The sequence below is a fragment of the Budorcas taxicolor genome, chromosome 21 (genome assembly GCF_023091745.1).
Source record: "Budorcas taxicolor isolate Tak-1 chromosome 21, Takin1.1, whole genome shotgun sequence".
NCBI classification, from domain to species: Eukaryota; Metazoa; Chordata; class Mammalia; order Artiodactyla; family Bovidae; genus Budorcas; species Budorcas taxicolor.
Genome location: NC_068930.1, coordinates 21,532,238 through 21,552,791, shown reverse-complemented (window position 1 = coordinate 21,552,791; position 20,554 = coordinate 21,532,238). Strand labels below are relative to the sequence as shown.

The following is a 20,554-nucleotide window of genomic DNA, read 5'->3' as shown; positions in this document are numbered from 1 at the left end:
GCACTTGTTGGTTTGGAGGCTGTGGTTCTGTCCCCTTGTTCTTTCTCTGCTCCCTTTCCACAGGCCCGTTTCTTGTATCTCCTTCACTGACTCTCACTTTTCCCCTCATCCTCCAGGGTCTCCAGGCATGGAGTTTCAAAAGCCCTCCTTCCTGGAAGGGAGTCCCCATGGGGGTTTCCCTAAAACAACCTCCAGGTGGTAAACCTGGGTCCCACGCTCAGAAATCCTGCTAAGGAGAGGGGCCAGGGGTGGGCGTAGGGGAAGCAGACAGATTCATCCTGCAAATCCAGGAGGCACTTTGATCCAATTTGTTCATTTCCATCAATTTCCGGTGTGGTGACAGCCCTTCTCCAGACTTCTCAGTGGCATCTCCCCGTTGGCGATCCTCCACCAAATTGCAGGCGGGAATGGCTAAGTCCCCTTCCGAGCTATGAACAATGACATTTGTTCCTAGGAGCCTTTATAGGAATTACTTAGCTCCTGACAGAGTGTCTCTTTACATCCTAATTTTCTTATGTATGTTTGATCGTCCAACCTTTCCAGACAGTAGGATTTGATAGGTACTCCCAGGTCGCTCAGTGGTAAAGAATCCACCTGCCACTGCAGGAGATGTGAGAGATGTGAGTTCAATCCTTGGGTTGGAAAGATCCCCTGGAAGAGGCAATGACAACCCACTCTGGTATTCTTGCCTGGGAAATCCCATGGACAGAGGATCCTGGCGGGCTACAGTCCATGGGGTCGCAGAGTTAGACACGACTGAGTGATCTGAGCATACGTGTAAAGTAAACTCGCTGGGAAAGCAAAACTTCACTAGATCAGTGGCTCTTGAAGTCAACTTCCCAAACCAACAACATCAGCATCCCTTGGGAGCTGCCTGGAAATGCAAATTCTTGGCCTGAGTCAGAATCTCTGGAGGGAGGTGGAGCCTGGCTGTCTGGTTTACAAGCCTCCGGGTGATGCTGATACCCAGTTGGAAAACCTCTCTGCAGATGCTTTTCTCAAATCCACACCTGGCCTGTGTTTCTTCAAGTGCTCATCTTGAAGGAGGGTTGGGATGCCATGTCAGCCTAATCTGATTTCTGTATAAAAAGGCCCAAAGCAACTTTTTGCTCACAATTTTAAGAGAGCCATGTGTTGCCCAGTCACTAAATCATGTCTGACTCTGTGATCCCATGGACTGCAGCACACCATGCTTCCCTGTCCCTCACCGCCTCCCAGAGTTTGCTCAAACTCCTGTCCAGTGAGTCAATGATGCTATCCAGTCATCGCATCCTCTGTCACCCCCTTCTCCTCCTGCCCTCAGTCTTTCCCAACATCAGGGTCTTTTCCAGTGAGTCAGCTCTTTGTATCGGGTGTCATAAGTATTGGAGCTTCAGCTTCAGCATCAGTCCTTCCAGTGAATATTCAGGTTTGATTTCCTTTAGGATTGACTGGTTTGATCTCCTTGCTGTCCAAGGGACTGTCATAAATTTCCCTTAAATCCCAAAAGTAGATCTCAGAATGAGGACAGGTGACTGGCCTGGCTACCAGGAAATTAGCAGGAAGGTGCTTTCTGCATCTTGAGTAGCAGCGTGGCCTTCCTGCCCCTGCCGGTCTCCCTCCCCACCTGCCTCCCTTGGACTCAGGTTTCGCTGGTCCTGACAGCATCTCATGTAGATGCCCAGGCAGAGCCTGAACCAGGCTCACCTCTGGACCCCTCCTCCCTCAACAGTCCCTGCTTCACTCTTAGTCTCTGCAGTATTCATCCCTCAGTATCATCTAGGGGGACTGATTCCAGACTCTGGCCTTATTCCAAACTCCAAGGATGCTCAGCTCCTCTTTGTGAAACAGCATAGCACCACCTGCCCTCGGTATGTGCAAGTTCTGCATCCACTGCTTTAACCAGCTGTGAATTCCATCCATGGTTGGTTGAATTCGTGGATGTGGAACCCGAGGATGCAGAGGGCAGACTGATCCCTGTTTCCAGGTTTTCTCACAGATGCTCCCTGCATCTTTGCTTTTCTCCTGCCACGACAGCTCTGGAGTAAACAGTGGGTGTGATGCTTTGGCCCCCATCACCACATCATCCTCCATGGACTGGAGCCTCTCTTGGGGTGGGGGTGCTCCCCAGCCAGGCCAGCCTGCTCTGCCCCTGAGCGGGCTACTGCTGGAAATGCCTGTGTCTGCAGGCTGTGGCCGCCGGGCTGTGCCTGCCCAGGGCTCCAGTGACTGCTCACGTACTTCAAGGCAATTAGCTTTCTGTTAATTTGTCTGAAAAGAAACTCCTAGGGAGTAAATCCCCCAGAATAGTCTCGGTGACACTCCAGGTCTGGTATGAAGCAATGAAGTGAAGGAGCGAAGCTGACTTTCAGGCCTTTTCTGGGATTTTGTTGTTTCATTGCTAAGTCACGTCCAACTCTTTGTGACCAATGGACTGTAGCCCCCGGGCTCCTCTGTCCATGGGATTCCGCAGGCCAGAATCCTGGAGTAAGTTGCCTTTTCCTCCTCCAGAGGATCTTCCTGCCACAAGGATCGAACCTGGGTCTCCTGCACTGCAGATTCTTTACTGTCTGAGCCACCAGGGACCGCATACTAAATATTTTAGACTCTGAGGGCCTTTCGGTCTCTGTCACAGTGGCTTAGCCCTGCTGCTGTAGTGCAGAAGGGACCTGTGTTTGTTTTCTTTTGCTGGTGTGACAAGTTGCTGTGGACTTGGCTTAAAGACAAAGTGATTTTCTTACACTCTGTGGGTTACAGGTCCCACATGGGTCTCCCAGGGCTAGACTCAAGGTGTTGACAAGGCTGGGTTCCCTTCTGGGGCCTCTAGGGGTGAATCTATTTCACTGCATCTTCCAGCTGCTCGAGGCCGTGTGCATGTCTTGGCTTTTGACCCCCTCCCACCCATTACATCCCTCTGTGCTTTCTTCTGTGTTGCATCCCTCTTGAACCCTCTGCCTCCCTCTTCCACCTTTAAGGACCTCTGTGGTTACTCTGGGGCCACAGGATAATTAAAGGTAATTTCCTCATCTCAATTCATACCGTTAATCACATCTGCAAAGTCTTTTTTGCCCTAGAAGCTGAGGTATTCACAGATTCCGCAGTTGAGGCTGTGGACATCTTGGAAGATATTTATCCCACCTGGGCCGTAGACATAGTACACGCATGCTTACTCCCTCAGTAATGTCCAACTTTCTGCACTCCCATGGATTGTAGCCCACCAGTCCTATGGGATTCTCCAGGCAAGAATACTGGAGTGGGTAGCCATTCTCTTCTCCAGGGAATCTTCCCGACCCCGGAATGGAACCTGGTCTCCTGCATTGCAGGTGGGTTCTTTACCATTTGAGCCACTAGAGAGAAGCTTACAATGTGCAAATAAATGGACATGGCTGTCTTATAACAAAACTTTATTTACAAAAGCAGAGTGCTGGCCCACAATCATAGCTTGCTGACCTTGGCACTCAATGATTAATGAATCTGCATCCAATTCTAACATGTGACTTTCCCCGCCATCAAGCAATTCTGGGTCACCAACTGAGGGTCTCACAATTCAACTCAATTCTGACTTTATCTACCCCGAAATAGCATCAGACTACACAGATTAAGGGTTCAGTCCCACCAGACCACCCTCCACTACAGATGGTAATCACAAGTCCAGGTTGTCACCTGGGTTTCTGAGCAACTGGCTAGAAATCAGAGGTTCGACGACCCACTCCTTAGGTTTGATCAATTTGCTAGTGCGGCTCACAGAACTCAAGAAACTCTTTTACTCTCTAGATCAGTGGTGTGTTGCAAAGGACATTAAAGGATATAAGCCAACAGCCAGATGGGGACTTCCCTGGTGGTCTAATGGTTACAACTTCACTCTTCCAGTGCAGGGACCTGGGTTCAATCCTTGGTCAGGGAACTAGAGCCCATATACTACAGCTAAGTTCACATGCCTCAACTAATGATCCTGCCTGCCACAACTAAGATCTGGTGCAGCCAAATTAATAACTATTTAAGAAAAAAATCAACAGCTGGATAAAGAGATACGAAGAACAAAGTCCTAAACAAGGGAACCTCTGTCCCCATGGCGTTTGCAGCTTGACATGGTGACAAATAGAAGTATTCTGGTTTCCCAACCCCAAATCCTACCCTTCTGGGGTTTTACAGGGGCTTCATGACATCATTGGCCGTTGGTGATAGATGTCCTCTCCCCTCACTGGAGATGAGGGGTGGGACTAGAAGTTCCAACCCTCTATTCATAGTTGATTCCCCTGACAACCAGGTGCACATCTTTTGGGGATTTCTAAAGGGAGAAGGCGATGGCACCCCACTCCAGTACTCTTGCCTGGCAAATCCCATGGACAGAGGAGCCTGGTAGGCTGCAGTCCATGGGGTCACTAGGAGTGGGGCACTGCTGAGTGACTTCACTTTCACTTTTCACGTTCATGCATTGGAGAAGGCAATGGCAACCCACTCCAGTGTTCTTGCCTGGAGAATCCCAGGGACGGGGGAGCCTGGTGGGCTGCTATCTCTGGGGTTGCACAGAGTCAGACACGACTGAAGCGACTTAGCAGTAGCAAAGTCACTTCACTCTCTGAAGCAGTTTCAGGAACTGAAGCCAGGAGACTGAGTCTTATAACAAAAGGTGCTCCTGTTTATCTGTCCTTAAAGAAATAACAAGGGTTTGGGAGCTCTGTGTCAGGAACTGTGGATAAGGACCAAATGTATACTTCTTATTTTGACCATCATTTCTCTCATCAGTGGTCCCTAGTCTTTTTGGCACCAGAGATGGGTTTCATGGAAGACAGTTTTCCCCACAAACCAGAGGTTGAGGGGGATGGTTTCAGGATGATTCAAGCCCATTACATTTATTGTGCACTTTATTTCTATTATTATTGCTTTATCTCTGCCTCAGATCATTAGGTATTAGATCCCGGAGTTCGGGGACCCCAGCTCTAAGTATATTTTGTGCAGTGATTATTTTTGCCTGACATTTCTTGAAGAAGGTTCTGGGATCCAGTAAGTTTGAGAGGGGCTTCCCAGGTGGCTCAGTGGTAGAGAATCCACCTGCTAATTCAGGACACTTAGGTTCAGTCCCTGGGTCAGGAAGATCCCCTGGAGAAGGAAATGGCAACCCACTCCAGTGTTCTTGCCTGGAGAATCCCATGGACAGAGGAGCCTGGTGGGCCACAGTCCACGGGGCCACCGAGAGTCAGACACGAGGGAGCAGCTAAACAAGAACAACAACAAATTTGAGAGACTCGGGTCAGATCCTTCACTTGGTAAAAGTTCTGAGAAGTTCTGCAGTAAATAAGCCTGTTTAATTTCATTCAGTGCCAAGTTTTTCAAGCAACATGAAATTTTTGGCCTTGTAATACCCATTGGCAGACAGAAGACCTCGGCTTCCCAGGAACGTTCTCTGGGAAACCCAGGGTTTAGCTCAGCCCCAGGCCTGTGGACAAGCTGCCTCCAGTCTCCTGATCTCAGGTCAAGACACCAGTCACGTCACTTGAGATTTGATTAGAGAAAGCATTTTGGCTTCATTAAAGTTCATTAAATGAGCCATCCAGTGTAATTTAGCTGAATAAAAATGGCTCAAATGGCTTTAACCTACACCCCCCTTTTACAGCAATTTAATTGAGGGAAAAGCAAATATATCGACGACGTAGAAAAATACTCCTTGGCCTTCAAGAGGAACACTGGGTGGCAGCGTCTGCTTCCTTGTCACAGGGGCTGGATTTTAGGGGGTCGGCTCAAGGGGGACCCCTCAGGGGTCGGCAGCAGCCCTAGTAATGAGATGACCCGGAGCTTCCTTCCTTCAAGGAGGCTGAGGGCAGCCACCCTCACCTCGCCCCACGGGGGGCAGCAGGCATCTCTGGTGCGGGACTGGTGTGTGCCAAGTCCCACGTTCAAGATCATGAAGTGTAAGCTCCCTGGTTCTGGGAGAAGCTCCCTGGTTCTGCCAGCCTCCTCTTTCTCTGTGGTTTGTTCCTTTTTAAGCAAATTCTCTGTAGGGTTGGTGCTGCATCAAGGAATTCTTCTTTCTTGGACTTTTCCTCCACATCTGTCAGTGATTTCAAATGAATCTTGGTGTGGCTTAGCAGGGGAGGGAGTTGACTGTCTCCAAGAAGACCAAAGAGATAGTTCTTTCATGGGAAAAATTCGAAAGGCAGAGACAAATCGCTGAGGGGGTGTGGGGTCTTCAGGAAGGAAGAACTGCCTCTTTCATATGCTGCATTCGTGGATGGAGAAAGTCAGAATTACATCATGATGATCTCACCAAGCCACAGCCCCCATGAGCTTGTGAGAGTAGAAGGGGGTGGCCTTTTGTTGTTCTCTGGGTAGCCACTCCTGATGCTTGGAGCTCGTTGTTCAGTCACTCAGTCCTGTCCGACTCTTTGTGACCCCATGGACTGCAGCATGCCTGGCTTCCCTGTCCTTCACTACCTCCCAGAGTTTGCTCAAACTCATGTCCACTAAGTTGATGATGCCATCCAACTATCTCATCCTCTGTCACCCTCTTCTCCTCCTGCCCTCAAACTTTCCTAGCATCAGGGTCTTTTCCAATGAGTTGGCTCTTTGCATCAGGTGGCCAAAGTCTTGGAGCTTCATATGGTTCTTAGTGAAGTGAAGTCACTCAGTCGTGTTCGACTCTTTGTGGCCCCGTGGACTGTAGCCTACCAAGCTCCTCTGTCCATGGGATTCTCCAGGCAAGAATACTGGAGTGGGTTGCCATTTCCTTCTCCAGGGGATCTTCCCGACCCAGGGATCGAACCCGGGTTTCCCACATTGGAGGCAGACTCTTTAACCTCTGAGCTACCAGGGAAGCATATGGTTCTTAGAATAATGCTTTCTGCAAGCAGCAGGGTGAATCCTCTAGGAAAAGTCGGTGACTGTGGCATTCACAATTGGGATGCCAGCTGAGCACACTCCTGGGTCTCTGTGCTCTCTTGTAACCATCTTTTGCAAGAGGAGACTAGCATATGCCCGGGATAGGAGCTGACCAAGTGGACAGGCCCCAGACTGCATCTTCGTGGCTGGACCCTGATTGGGAAGCTGGTTTCCTGGGGTCATGAAACATAGGCATAGAGAGGGAGGGACTGAAAATCAAGACTTGGACACTTTCAGAGATCACAGTTGGGCAGTCAACTCTACTGTCAGGACCTTGGGGGCAAAAGAGGGGCTGAGGATAGGTGTGCTCATCTGCTAGGGCTGCCATAAGCGCTGCAGACTGGGTGGCCTCGACAGCAGGGACGATGACTGCTTCACAGTTCTGGAGGCTGGGAGTCCAAGATTAAGGTGTCACCAGGGTTCCTCTCTTCTGAGTCCTCTTGCCTCAGCTTGTAGATGCTGACTTTTCCTCCTGGTGTCTTCTTGTCATCTGCCTCCGTGCATGTCTGTGTCCTAATCTCTTCTTATAAGGACACCAACCATACTGGGTTAGGATACATGGCTCCTTTAGCCTTAATTACTTTGTTTTTTTCAAAGATGAAAAAACAATATTTACTTTAATATCTATTGCCATACATTACATTCCCAAATTTCAAAAAAATAAGGTTGTAGGCAGATGAAATTATGAGAAACCTAGCAAAGTGCATCCATAACATCATATTCAGTGATGAAACACTGGATGTTTTTCTTCTAGGTTTAGTAACAAGGAAAAAGCTGTCTTACTTCTTCTACTCAACATCACATTGAAAATCCTAGCTAGTACAATAAGTCAAGAAAAAGGAAAATCAATTGGGCTGGGGGAGGAGCACCCAGGGTTTAATGCAGATTGTGAAAAATATATCCAATTGGATATGCTCAATGCTTCTGAGGGCTCCGTAGCATAGGGATAGCTAGGCACCTGTGGCCAACAGTCCACTCCACACTCAAGTCCTAAGACCCAGGCTGCCCCAGGCCTGCCTCTGCTGATAGGACAGGAGGCACTGCCAAAGTCAGCCACACCCTTAATCTGGGAAGTCCACGGAGGCTTCCATCTTCAGCATCGCTTCGTGGGTGGGAATTAGCGTCTCCTTCTCAACCTTTTTAGCAAACTGGAGGGTCAGCCCCTAGTTGTCTCAGTGTTTGGGGAACAGAAGTATTCACCTGGTTGGCTTCTTTTGACCGCAGAGTCCATCTTTTTTTATTTTTATTTTTTAATTGGAGGAACATTGCTTTACAATGCTGTGTTAGTTTCTGATGTACAACAACATGAATCAGCCACATGTGTGCTACATTACTTCAGTTGTGTTCGACTCTTTGAGACCCTATGGACTGTAGCCCACCGGGCTCCTCTGTCCATGGGATTCTCTAGGCAAGAATACTGCAGTGGGTTGCCATGCCCTCCTTCAGGGGATCTTCCTGACCCAGGGATAGAACCCGCGTCTCTCAAGTCTCCTGTGTGGGCAGGAGGATTCTTTATCACTACGCCACTTGTGAATCAGCCATAAGTATACCTATCTCACCTCCCTCTTGAACCTCCCTCCCACCCTCATCCCACCCCTCCAGGTCATCACAGAGCACTGGGCCGAGCTCCCCGTGTTACACAGCAGCTTCCTGCTACCTATCTGTTTTACATACGGTAGTGTATATATGGGGCTTCCCAGGTGGCGCTAATGGTAAAGGATCTGCCCACCAATGCAGGACACCTGGGTTTGATCCCTGGGTCGGGAGGATCCCCTGGAGAAGGAAATGGCAACCCATTCCAGTATTCTTGCCTGGAGAATTCCACGGACAGAGGAGCCTGGCAGACTAGAGTCCATGGGGTCGCAAAAGAGTCGGACATGACCGAAGCAACTGAGCACAGTGATCAGTCCAGTTCAGTTTAATCGCTCAGTCGTGTCCCTTTGCGCCCACAGTGTACATATTGTCAATCCCAACCTCCCAGTTAGCTCCCCGCCTTCCCTTGCTGTGTCCTTCTCTACATTTCAGGCTCCATGTTGAGTGACGCTTTTGTTGGATGGTGGGGTTCCCAGGGTAGAGGGTGACATCCTCCCGACTCTTGGGGCTCCATCCTGCTGCAGTTGGGTGCCCCTTTAGGAGGGTCACAGAACTACTTTCCATCCCAAGGCTCCCTCTGTTCACCACAGGGCTAATGCTGGAGGGGCCACCTCAGCCGTCTCCCCCTCAGGGTCAGATTTGGCCATCTGGCCCCTTGTTTCCAGAGCACCCAGGAGCCGTATCATCGCCGTTCATTACTCTGGGCCCCAGAGTCTGGGCTGTGAGAGGAGCAATAGTGCAGGACAAAATTAATGGCCTTGTTTGGTAGTCTCAGATGAGGGATACTGGGCAAGGTCATGGGGCTTGATTTTGGGAAAGTGTTTGATGCATCATCTCGTAAAATCTTGCTCACCAAATTAATTCCAGCGGTCAGGTGACTTGGAAACGGGCCACGGACTCGAGCAAAAGTCAGAGACGGGTGATAATGGATCTGTGAGGGAGGAGGCGCGGGGCTGCTATGCAGCTCAGAGGCAGGATGGTTCTTAATTAAACCTTTGTCTGATGAGTGGGGTAACCGGCCCATCAATAACTGATGACAGGTGAATACAGGCGAGGCATCAGCTAGAAGGAAAAGCAGGGGCAGTGGGAGGTAGGTGGGTGGTAAGTCTTTGCTTCATCTTTCTGATCTGCGCAGCACCGTGAGCATTTATGCCCCCAAGGGCAGGATGGCCAGAGGCGTGCCCTGCTTGCCTTGCTGGGGGTGAATATGCTTGCCTTTGCTTGTGCTTTGTGTTTGTTTTCCTCCGGGCTGGATGCTTCTATTGTGTGTCTCTGGCAGGCCGCGGTGTACGGTTGCCCAGGTTGTGTATACGCGCTCCTCCTGGGACTTGCACAGCACAGTGTTGCTCTCTCTGGGGACAGGCACTGTGCTGTGTGTACGTGGGCCTGGGCATTTACATGTCTGTGTGTTGGTTGCAAATGTTCCTAGGTATGTCGTTTTGTTGCCTGTTGCTGGAGTCTTTACGTTAAGACTGCTCAGAGCTGTTCAACTTTGATTGGCAGCCTATGAGCCTCAGTTTCCTCATCTATTGCGTGGAGATCATAGCAATACCCACCTTGTATGCTGCTGCTAAGTCGCTTCAGTCGTGTCCCACTCTGTGCGACCCCATAGACAGCAGCCCATCAGGCTCCCTTGCTCCTGGGATTCTCCAGGCAAGAACACTGGAGTGGGTTGCCATTTCCTTCTCCAATGCATGAAAGTGAGAAGTGAAAGTGAAGTCGCTCAGTCATGTCCGACTCTTCGCGACCCCGTGGACTGCAGCCCACCAGGCTCCTCCATCCATGGGCTTTTCCAGGCAAGAGTACTGGAGTAGGGTGCCATCGCCTTCTCCAGAAATAGTTGCTATAAATATTAAATGAAATCATAAAAGTGAAAGTGGGTAACCGAGTTGTGGTCATTGTTATTTTGTTGCTGAGTTGTGTCTAATTCTTCTGCGATCTCACAGACTATAGCCCGCCAGGCTCCTCTATCCATGGGGTTTTCCAGGCAAAAATACTGGAGTGGGTTGCCATTTCCTTCTCTGGGATCTTCCCAACTTGGGGATAAAACCCAGTCTCCTGCATTGGCAGGCAGCTTCTTTACCACTGAGCCAGTGGGGAGGCCCCAAGTAGTGGAGTAGCTGGTACTGAGTGAGCCCTTGGTGAATTTGGTCATGGAGGTGGGGGGCAGGAGGAGGTGAGAGAAGAGGGTCTGGACCCCAGAAGGTGCAGGTGGTTTGTGGACCATCGAGGAGGAGGAAGGGAAGAGGGCAGTCATGGACAAAGCCCTTGAGTCCTGCCACGGCCGCTCAACCCAGGGGCTCTTTCTCCCCCAGGTGGGGCTTGGGGGGTCGGGGAGGCCTGGGGTGGAGCTACAGAAGGGACACCCCTGGGAGAGTGGAAGCCCCCCTCCCCTATGTCTGGTCTCCCCCGCCCCTCCCCACCAACTTGTAATAAGGAGATAATGCCATTTCTTATTCTTTATTTGCCCAGAATGCCTGTTATTTTCTTTATTTCAGAATCCAATTTTCTCTTGACATTTCTGCCTAATGTAGCAAAACTTGACCTTTGTGAAAGGACATTGCTGGCAGCCTGCTCCCTGCCTCGGGCCCCCCAAGAACTCTGGGCTGCTCCTCCCTCAGAGACGGGCGAGGGTCCCCACTTTACCTGGACCGCTCCTGGGACCCCGCCTCCTCCTTCCTGTGGGGGCAAGGGTGGGGCGTGTTTCCCAGGGCGCAGTGAACCTGGGGTTCCCGGCTGCTGCCTCTCCCGGCAGCCGCCGCTCAGCGTTAGAACCAGGGACTTTGTTCCAGACTGCGCTGGAGTCGAGCAGAGAGCTCAAGGCCCCAGGGCCTTGTCTAACTCCTGCTGCCTCTGGTGCTGTGTGCGTAAACCAGCAGCAAGGTTCTGATGCATAAACTCACCTTTATGGAAACATCCGGGCAGCTGATGGTAATGGAGATACCTAGGGTGGTGCCCAATCCTGTTATTCTTGACCCCGAGCTTCAGCTTCAGGTCCACTCCCAGGTTTACGACTCTGACCGGCGCACATGTCCGACCGCCTGCTCCTCCTGTCCGAGCAGGAGATGCTCTGCTGGGAGCTGGACGCCTGGGTGTCCTCACGTGGTCGTCATGCAGTTCTTCCGTCCCCCTTCCCTTCCAATTCAGCGGGGGAATGAGGCGGTTTGTAGGAAAAAGATGCCGCTGTTAGGGGTTTTCTGAAGCTGAGCGTGCGGATGGGTTAAGGTCTACAGGATTTTTTTCTTTTCTATCACAACAGCTAAGGCATGGAAGCAGCCAAAGTAGTCAATGGCAGATGAATGGGTAAAGATGTGCTATATGTACGCGATGGAATGTTACTCAGCCATTAAAAGGAGGTTTATAGGGTTTTGGTGAGAGGCTGTGTTTTTATTCATGCCAGCGTTCCACAGCCCTGCAGAGAGGAAGTTAGTCACAGTGTGGGGATATGAGGGACCCTCCTGAAGAGGGCCAAGGAGAGAGTGCTGGGGGTTGGGGAGAGAGTGTGACAGTAAGTTTGGGGTACACCTCCCTGGAGACCTTCCCTTTGTCCCCAGTCCCTTGCCCCCCAAGAATGGGGTCTTCCTCCCCCACGCAGTCATGGGCTTCCACCAAGATGGGGCTAGTTGCTCAGTCATGTCTGACTCTTGGTGACCCCGTGGATCGTAGCCCACCAGTCTCCTCTGCCTTCTCCAGGCAAGAATACGGGAGTGGATTGCCGTTTCCTTCTCCAGGATATATTCCTTCTCCAAGGATCCAACCCAGGTGTCCTGCATTGCAGGCAGATTCTTTACCATCTGAGCCACCAGGGAAGCCCATGTCACCAAGATAGATCTGCCTCAAATGCGAGGGGGAAGCCCTGTCCTCCAGCTTGTTCTTGGCTTTGAATATCTGCTCCTCCGATGAGCCATGATTACCCTCTGTGACCTCACCCAGGGTGAGCTTCTCCTGTGGGTTCCAGACCCACACATCCGGCAGGCTGTCTCACGTCTCTCTGCGGACATCAAACAGGCATCTCAAGCTTAGGGTCTGCAAGGGGGAAGGTCTTGATCTCCATGCCGCTCTCCAGTTGGGACCCTTCTGCAGCCTTGGGCTCATTAAATGAAAGCACCACTCTCCTGGGCATTCAAGTCTCCCTCTGTGGCCTGATCCAACCCCACAGGAATTTGGCAGCTCTCCCTCACCACCTAGCTTGAATTCATCAGCTTAATCATCTCTGTGCTCTCTTGCCTGGAATATGGCAGCATCTCCTAATTGCTTATATGGCTTCCAGTCTTGGGTTCCTGTTTTTAAAGATGCTGGTTAGATTATGCCACGTCCCTACTTAACACTGTTCGCTGCTCTCCCATTGTTCCTTCAAGTAAAATCCAGACGCCTTACTTTGGCCCAAAAGGTGGGTGTGGCATGGCCCCTTCTGGGTGCTTACTCTGCTTTTAGTTTTAAAATTTTTTGACCAAATGGCACAGGGATCTTAGTTCCCTGACCAGGGATCAAACCAGCAACCCCTGCCTTGGAAGTGCAGCGTTTTAACCGCTAGACTGCTAGGGAAGTCTCCCTCTTGTTTATCCTAGACCACATTTCTCCTACGTCCTTTCTCACTGGCCTCCTTTCTGGCCCCCTTATCCCTCTCAGGGCTTTACACCTGACGCTCCCACTGCCTGGAACACACCTTCCCTGGCCCGCAGCTCAGTCTCACTCCTCTTGTCTCAGCTCCAATGTCCCCTCTCAGAGGGCATTTATGGAAGCCTTTGACTTGTGGAATGTTCAGAATGCTTGTTTATGGAGATTATTTCATAGATATATATTATCTTAAACTCATCAAGACATATATATTAAATATGGAAAAAAAATTTTTGGAAAGTCAACTATACCTTAATAGTAAAAAAAAAAGGGGGGGGAAGGGAGGGATAAATTAGAAGTTTTGGACTAGCAGATACAAGCTGCTATATATAAAATGGATAAGCAGTAAGGTCTTACACACTTCCAACATAGCCCCGTCTCTCTTCCCCATCAGTTTCTTGCCCCACTTTGCTTAGGCCCTTTATTCTACTCATCACAAACTGCAATTCTCTTGCTTATTCATTAGTAACTTGAACATACATTCCCAAGAGACCTTATCTACTGTCCACCCCCTCATTCCTTGGAGCCTATATTTGGCTGTGAACAAATATTTGTTCTAGAAGTCCCCTAAACATAGGTGCACTTGTAAGTCTATGCATATGTGTATAAACAGGAGTCTCTGTGCATTTGTTACCAACATGTTTGATAGACATAAATATGCATGTGCTTGTGTGTGTGGGTAGGCATTTGCCTCAGTGCAGTCTTTACTGCTCTCCTTTCTCATCACTAGATGAGTCCAGAGTTCCTGGAGTACCACTTTGAGTCCAATGTCTCCCACTGCTGCCTTGAAGGACTGTTCTCACATCGAAAGTTGTTTGTTGAGCCTGGCAAAGTAATAACCGTGGGTGTTTCTTCTTTTATTCAGAAGACTAATGACTGCTCCTTTCCCTGCACATCCTAATGAGAACAATTAAATAACCATTAGGAGGAGAACAGAAGTGTGAACAAAAAGGCTGATGTCTTGATCATCGATGGGCAGGGTTGCTGGGGGAGGGACTGGCTTGAAGGAATTATAGATGTGGAGTTTTTTTTTCACTTGTGTGAATGTTAAGAATGTTTGTTGGTAACAGGGCACAATAGCCTCACTTATGCAGGGTGAAGAAGGCCCAGGTATCTATAGTACAGGGTAGGGCATAGTTAACAATACAGTATTGTACACTTACAATTTTGGGAAAAGGGTACATGTTCTATTAAATATTATTATAAAAAAAGGGAGGGGAGAAACTTTCAGAGGGCCAGTTAAGTTTATGGCACTGTTTATGGCTATCATTTCATATATATATATATTATTTTAAACTGATTTAAGACATAGAAATATGTACAGCTCTTTTGGTAAGTCAACTATGCCTCAGTAATAAAAAAGGGAGGTGGGATAAATTAAGAGTTTGGGATTAGCAGATACAAGCTACTGTATGTAAAATGGATAAGCAATAGGTCCTACTGTGTAGCACAGGGAATTATATTCAGTTACCTATATAAACCATAATGGAAAATTATATGAAAAAGAATGTATTTTAACAGTCACTTCACTGTACAGCAGAAATTAACTCAACCTTGTAAATCAACTGTACTTTATTTTAAAAAAAATCCTTGCTGGTTTGTACACGCTCTACCCTGAGGGTTCTTTGTCCTCCTGAAAGAGGGTGGGCTTAAAAAGGTGAAATTTTATTGTGATGAGAGGATAGCAGAGAATGACCAAGAAAATTTTATTAATTTATTTATTTCATTTGATTTGTGAAGTCTTTTCTTTAAAAGGTCTCAGCATCCTCTCAAGACATGGTCTGTAGCCTGGACTACTGGCCGATGTGCTCTTAGCCGAATGGAACAAAGGAGAAGCACAGCTAAGCCAGGCTCCCACGAGATGACCATGCCTGCCACACAGAGCAAGACTGACTCCAGATCGTCCTTTAATTTTCTTTATTTGTCCGTCTTGCAGAAACCTGTCAAGTAACCGGCTCACCACACTCTCATGGCAGCTCTTCCAGACGCTGAGTCTTCGGGAATTGTAAGTTCAGTTTCGAAAACTGTCCACATTGGTGGAGTGGTGGTCAGAGGTCGGGTGAAGCCACTGAAGGCCGGGCATACACCTGAAGGGGTTTTTGGGGTGGATGACATGGGTGTACCATGTTCAGTGAGAGGGAGTCACCTCATTCCTTGATTTCTGACAGTACATTTCAGAAAATAGGAATTTCATCTCTTAGCAGGATGTAGTTTTGTGACCTGTTAGTAGTTAATTAATAACAGTATAGAATTTATAATAATAAAGAGAGTTAGTTTATAATAAATAACATTTGTAATATGTAAATAGATTATTAGGTGTGCTTTCATTTACATGACCTCTGATTTATCATCATTAGTGTCAACCAAGGTAGGTATTATTATGCTTCCCATAAAAATGCTCTCTCCACCCTTTAAGGTGAGGGTTTTTTAGCTCCAGAAAGGCATGTGACACACAGCCAAGATCACCTTGCTAGGGATTGGCAGAACCAGGACTTGAACATAAGCCTTTAGTTTCAGATTGCATGTCTTTTCCACTTCTCATGATCTTCTGTCAGCCGATGTGGCTTGAGTATGGGCATCCTGAAGGGACCAAGCCCATATATTTATTCAATCTGCCTGTGGACCTAAGCTGAGCCTTGCTGCATTCTGAGACTGATCAGTGTGCTTTTACCCCAGCTAGCCATTTTTCACAAACACATATTGGATGGATGAGTGAAAACTTGTAACCACTGCTGGAAAAAATAACTCATGTTGTCGTGTGAGTCATCAGGGTCAGGTCTGTGCATGAAGGACGGCATATTATGTTGAGAGAACAAATCAGGGAATAAATTGCAAAGGAATTGAGACACGGATGGAATTAGGGACGCAGTGTTCCAGAGACACTGCTCACGTGTCTTCTCTTTTACTTGATGACTCCGATCCAGATTCACTGAATGCAGATTGCTTTCCTATCCTTTACCAAGAGGCAATGAATGGCCTTGGATCCCTGCCCAAGCTGTTGCCCTTTCAACTTGTTCTCCCTCCAACTGGTTAAGACCTGAGTTCAAGGATGAGTCATAACCTTTTCTGACCCAGTTGGTGAGGAGGGAGAAACATTTCCATGACAGTCCTGTATATACCTTACTCATCCTCATGGAGTAGATGTCTACATGGTGCTGAAAGAGGCCGTTCCAGGGATGGGAAGGGCAGAGAGGGTCTCTTTGACAGTGTTGGAGAGTTTAGGATAAGATCACTTTCCTACCTTAGGACATTGCCCTTCCCACTAGCCTTCTCCTCTGCTACGAACACAATAGCTGTAATGATCAGAGTTCATATATAGCTACCATCAGAGGTACATCAATAAAAACTTCTGAGCTTGAAAAAAAGGTAAATATATACTCATGTGCGTTCATGCTACGTTGATTCAGTTGTGTCTGACTCTTTGCTACCCTATGGACTGTAGCCCACCAGGCTCCTCTGTCCATGGGATTCTCCAGGTGGGAATAATGGAGTGAGTTGCTATGCCCTCCTTCAGGGGATCTTCCCAATCCAGGGACTGAACCAGTGCCTCCTGTGTCTTCTGCACTGGCAGGCAGTTTCTTTACCACTAGCGCCACCTGGGAAGCCCAAATATATACTCATTAGTTTATAAAACACAGAGAAACTGGACAGTGTCACAGAGACATCTCAGCGTCAGGTTTTTCCACCTGATGCACTTGTGTTCATTCCCATCTTTGAAGGTAGACAAGACGTTAAAGGTAAATGAATATGACTGCTTTGATCACCACTAATGCTGACTTCTGAGATCTTTGTTGCAGGCACTGTGCCAAGCAATTGAGTTATGTATGTTATTTAATCCTTATAACAATTCTATCATGTCAGAATGACTACTATCACTTCAACTTTGGGGACCCTGGCGGTACTTGGAAAGGCTAAGTATCTTGGTTAGGTCACCTGTTAGCTGAATGGTAGCATATGGACTCAAGATCTTGACTATTATGCTCAGCCATCTCCCAACTTTTTCAGTCTTTTTTAATCCAGGTGTGTTAGTTACTTAGTCATGTCTGACTCTTTGTGACCCCATGGACTATAGCCCACCAGGCTCCTCTGTCCATGGGATTCTCCCAGCAAGAAAACTGGAGTGGACAGCCATTCCCTTCTCCAGGGGATCTTCCCGACCCAGGGATTGAACCCAGGTCTCTCCCGTTGCAGGCAGATTCTTAACCATCAGAGTCACCAGGAAAACCCTTCCAATCCAAGGATGGATCCATTCTATGATAATTTTCAAACAAATGTGTGATTGCAGTTTTTCTTTACCTCGCTTTAAGACTGACCAGGGGCCCTGCCCTAAAGGATCTAGTTGGGGGCTGTCTTTCTTGAGAGTCTTTCATTTAGTTCTCCCAAGAACCCAGCCTTTTCATCTATGGGAGTCCAGGAACAGCATCTCTCCAGGGGACCTCTTGGTCTGCCATTGTTGGAATTATCGAGACAACGTTCAGTGCTCCTTCTAAAAGTCATTGGCTGCTAAATCAATGGTGTGCTGCCCCTGTGACCTGTTTCTTGGAGTTTTAGAAACAGTTGTTCCATGGATATATATTTAAAGAAAATGTCAGATTTCTCCCAGAGGCTCATGGGACTCTGCATTCATCTTTGCCCGGGATCAATACACCAGTGAGCTGGCTGTGACTTATGGCGGAATGAAGACGTTCCCTCCAGGGCGAGTCACTGTGGGAGAAGCACCACGTCCATGGAGTATTTTATTTCTGTCATATTGCTAAATAAGAAAAGAATTATATTGGAAAATAAAGAAACCCCTCTCTGAGGGAGCAGTCGCCTGATAGGGGTCTTTTTTTTTTTTTTTTTTTTGAGGAAGAATTGAATGTTGAGGGTGGAAAATTTATCTCTTGGCTGGAGGGGCTGCATGTTGGCTCTTAGCTGTGGCTGTGATTAAAATCCAAACAATCCCAGTTCCTGGCAAATGGAAGAGGGGGTCGTATTTTCTTGTCTGACTTCCTGATTAGTCCACATGGCGCCATCTGCCACGAGCCATGTAGACTGCCAGGGTCTGCCCAGTGGAGCCTGCGGGCTGGGGTGTGGGGAAGGGTTTCGTAGTTCCAGGAAGAAAGACTGTTGGCCCTAGAGGAGATGGCTCTGTGAGCTGGGGCAGCCAGATCATCGCAAGGGTAGAGGTGCGAGGCTTCCAGCAACCTTCCACAGGAACAGAAGGCTTGAACTGGGGCTTTCAACAACTTCTTAGCACATTTTATTCCTTTGTGAGGGGGTCTCTGCCTGCCCCAACCAGCCCCTCCTCTGATCCTTGATAGAAGAATGAATGCTGTTGGGATTCCCCGTCAGAAGACTGAGTGTGTATGACTTTTCCAGTAGCAGAGAAGGAGAAAGAAGAGACGTATATTGAGTCCCTAATGTATATGAGGGCTTCCCCTGTGGCTCAGCGGTTAAGAATCTGCCTGCCAGTGCAGGAGGTGCTGAGACGTGTTTCAGTCCCTGGGTTGGGAGGAAATGGCAACTCACTCCAGTATTTTTGCCTAGGAAATCCCATGGACAGAGGAGTCTGGCGGGCTATAGTCCATAGGGTCACAAAGACACGGACACGAAGGAGCGACTAAACAACAGCAATGTATAAGAGGTCCACTCTCATCTCAGGGGAAATAAAGAAACCCCCTAACCCTACAGCAGGGTGGGGATGTCCTTATTCTCCAGTTTGACAGATGAGGGGTTGGAGGCCTGGCCAAGTGAAATAACTGGTCCAACATCACATGGCAAGTAATGGGAATGAGTACTGTGATTATTAGCATTGCTAACACCCAGGTCTGCTCTTTTCAAAGACCAGCTCTTTTCTGAGCCAACTTGGCCCCACAGCCCACGTGCTTTGCATCACCGTCCAGAAGCCACTCTCAACATGGCAGCTCCCCTTGGAATCAATGGGGGAAAAACAAAATGGAATCCAAAGGGGAAAAAAAAAATCCAAACAAGTTAGCATCTCAGGGCCCTCGCCATGTGCCAGACACTTCTTTCACTCATGTCTCATTTACTCTTGTGCGATGAAGGGTATGGTCTTGGCTGAGCACATGGCCCACTGCTTCTCACTGGTCCAGTCCGTTTTTTTTCTTACTGATAAAAACTGAAAGCATCTTTTAAGACTTGCATCAGAGTAGCCGGCAGTCTTCCAATGGCATGGGTTTGGAGAAATTTGAGTTGATCATTGCACAGTGCTCTCTGAAGTTTCTGGTTTGGGCAAGATGGTGTCTTCCCATTACCAAGAAGATGGGAACTGTCCGTTGAGAAAGCCTAGCAAGAATCAAAGAGATTGCCTCTGAGATAAAGAATGAGTTCGAAAGAAAAGAAGCTTGGATTCTGAATGCCATGATACAATTTAGGCAAAGGCAAGAGGCACCAGATGATATAAACTCACAGTGCAGAAACCCTTCAGAAATACCCTAAGGACCATTAGTGCATCTCCAACAAGCTTCTCTTTAATACCCTGCATGCACGGAGCACACACCATTAAAATAGATTGGAATATTTCATTTTCTTAAAGCAAAGTGATAATTATGTCTGGTATAATCTGAAGATTTAATCGACTTGGTAAAATATTAACTTGGTTTCGGGGATGGTTTTGTGCTAATCCTGGCACTTTCCTTCTCCCAGTCCTGGCACTGACTGCTTGCCACGGCTCTTCAAGTCACTAAACAAGCTGGTTAAGGGGTTCCCTGGTTGCTCAGTGGTTAAGAAGCTGCCTGCCAGTGCAGGAGACTTGGGTTCCATCCTTGGTCCAGGAAGATCCCACATGCCTTGGAGCAACTAAGCCCGTGTGCCACAACTACTAAGCCTGTGAGCTGGAGCCACTGAAGCTTCAGCACCTAGAGTCCCTGCTCCCGCACAAGAGAAGCCACCACAAGGAGAAGCCCGCACGCAGCAACTAGAGAGTAGACCCCACTCACCGCAACTGAGAAAAACCTGTGCAGCAATGAAGACCCGGCACAGCCTGAATAAATAGGTTTCCCAGGTGACTCAGTGGTAGGGAATCCGCCTGCAATGCAGGAGACCTGGGTTCAGTCCTTGGGTCGGGAAGATCCCCTGGAAAAGGAAGTGGTAACCCACTCAGATATTCTTGCCTGGGAAATCCCATGGACAGAGGAGCCTGGAGGGCTACAGTCCATGAGGTCTCAAAAGAATTAGACATGACTTAATGACTAAACAACCAACAACAGCAAAATAAGTAAATAAACAATCAGACTAATAATACTGTTATTATAGTAATAACCTGACCTCTTTATCACCCCTATAACTTCAGAAAACATGTTAATATAGATCACCACTAATGCTCACAATAACTGTGAGGAAGGAAGATTGAACCCACTTGCTCCCCTTTATAGAAGTTAAAACAGAGCCTTGCAGAATGAAGTTACTTGCTGTCTTCATATCCTAGGGCTGCCTTAACCTAGTTCCACAAATTTGGTGGCTTTGAACAGTAGGAAATGATTCTCTC

The 20,554-nt window shown here is 48.2% G+C and overlaps 1 protein-coding gene across 1 annotated transcript in view; it reads left to right on the top strand.

Annotated features, from left to right (window-relative positions):
- Nucleotides 1-20,554, top strand: part of NTRK3 (neurotrophic receptor tyrosine kinase 3) — a 414,336-nt gene that overhangs the window by 104,417 nt on the left and 289,365 nt on the right. The window contains exon 4 of the mRNA XM_052659381.1: nucleotides 15,002-15,070. Coding sequence (XP_052515341.1) covers nucleotides 15,002-15,070 — 69 coding nt within the window. The remainder of the gene's footprint in view (nucleotides 1-15,001; nucleotides 15,071-20,554) is intronic.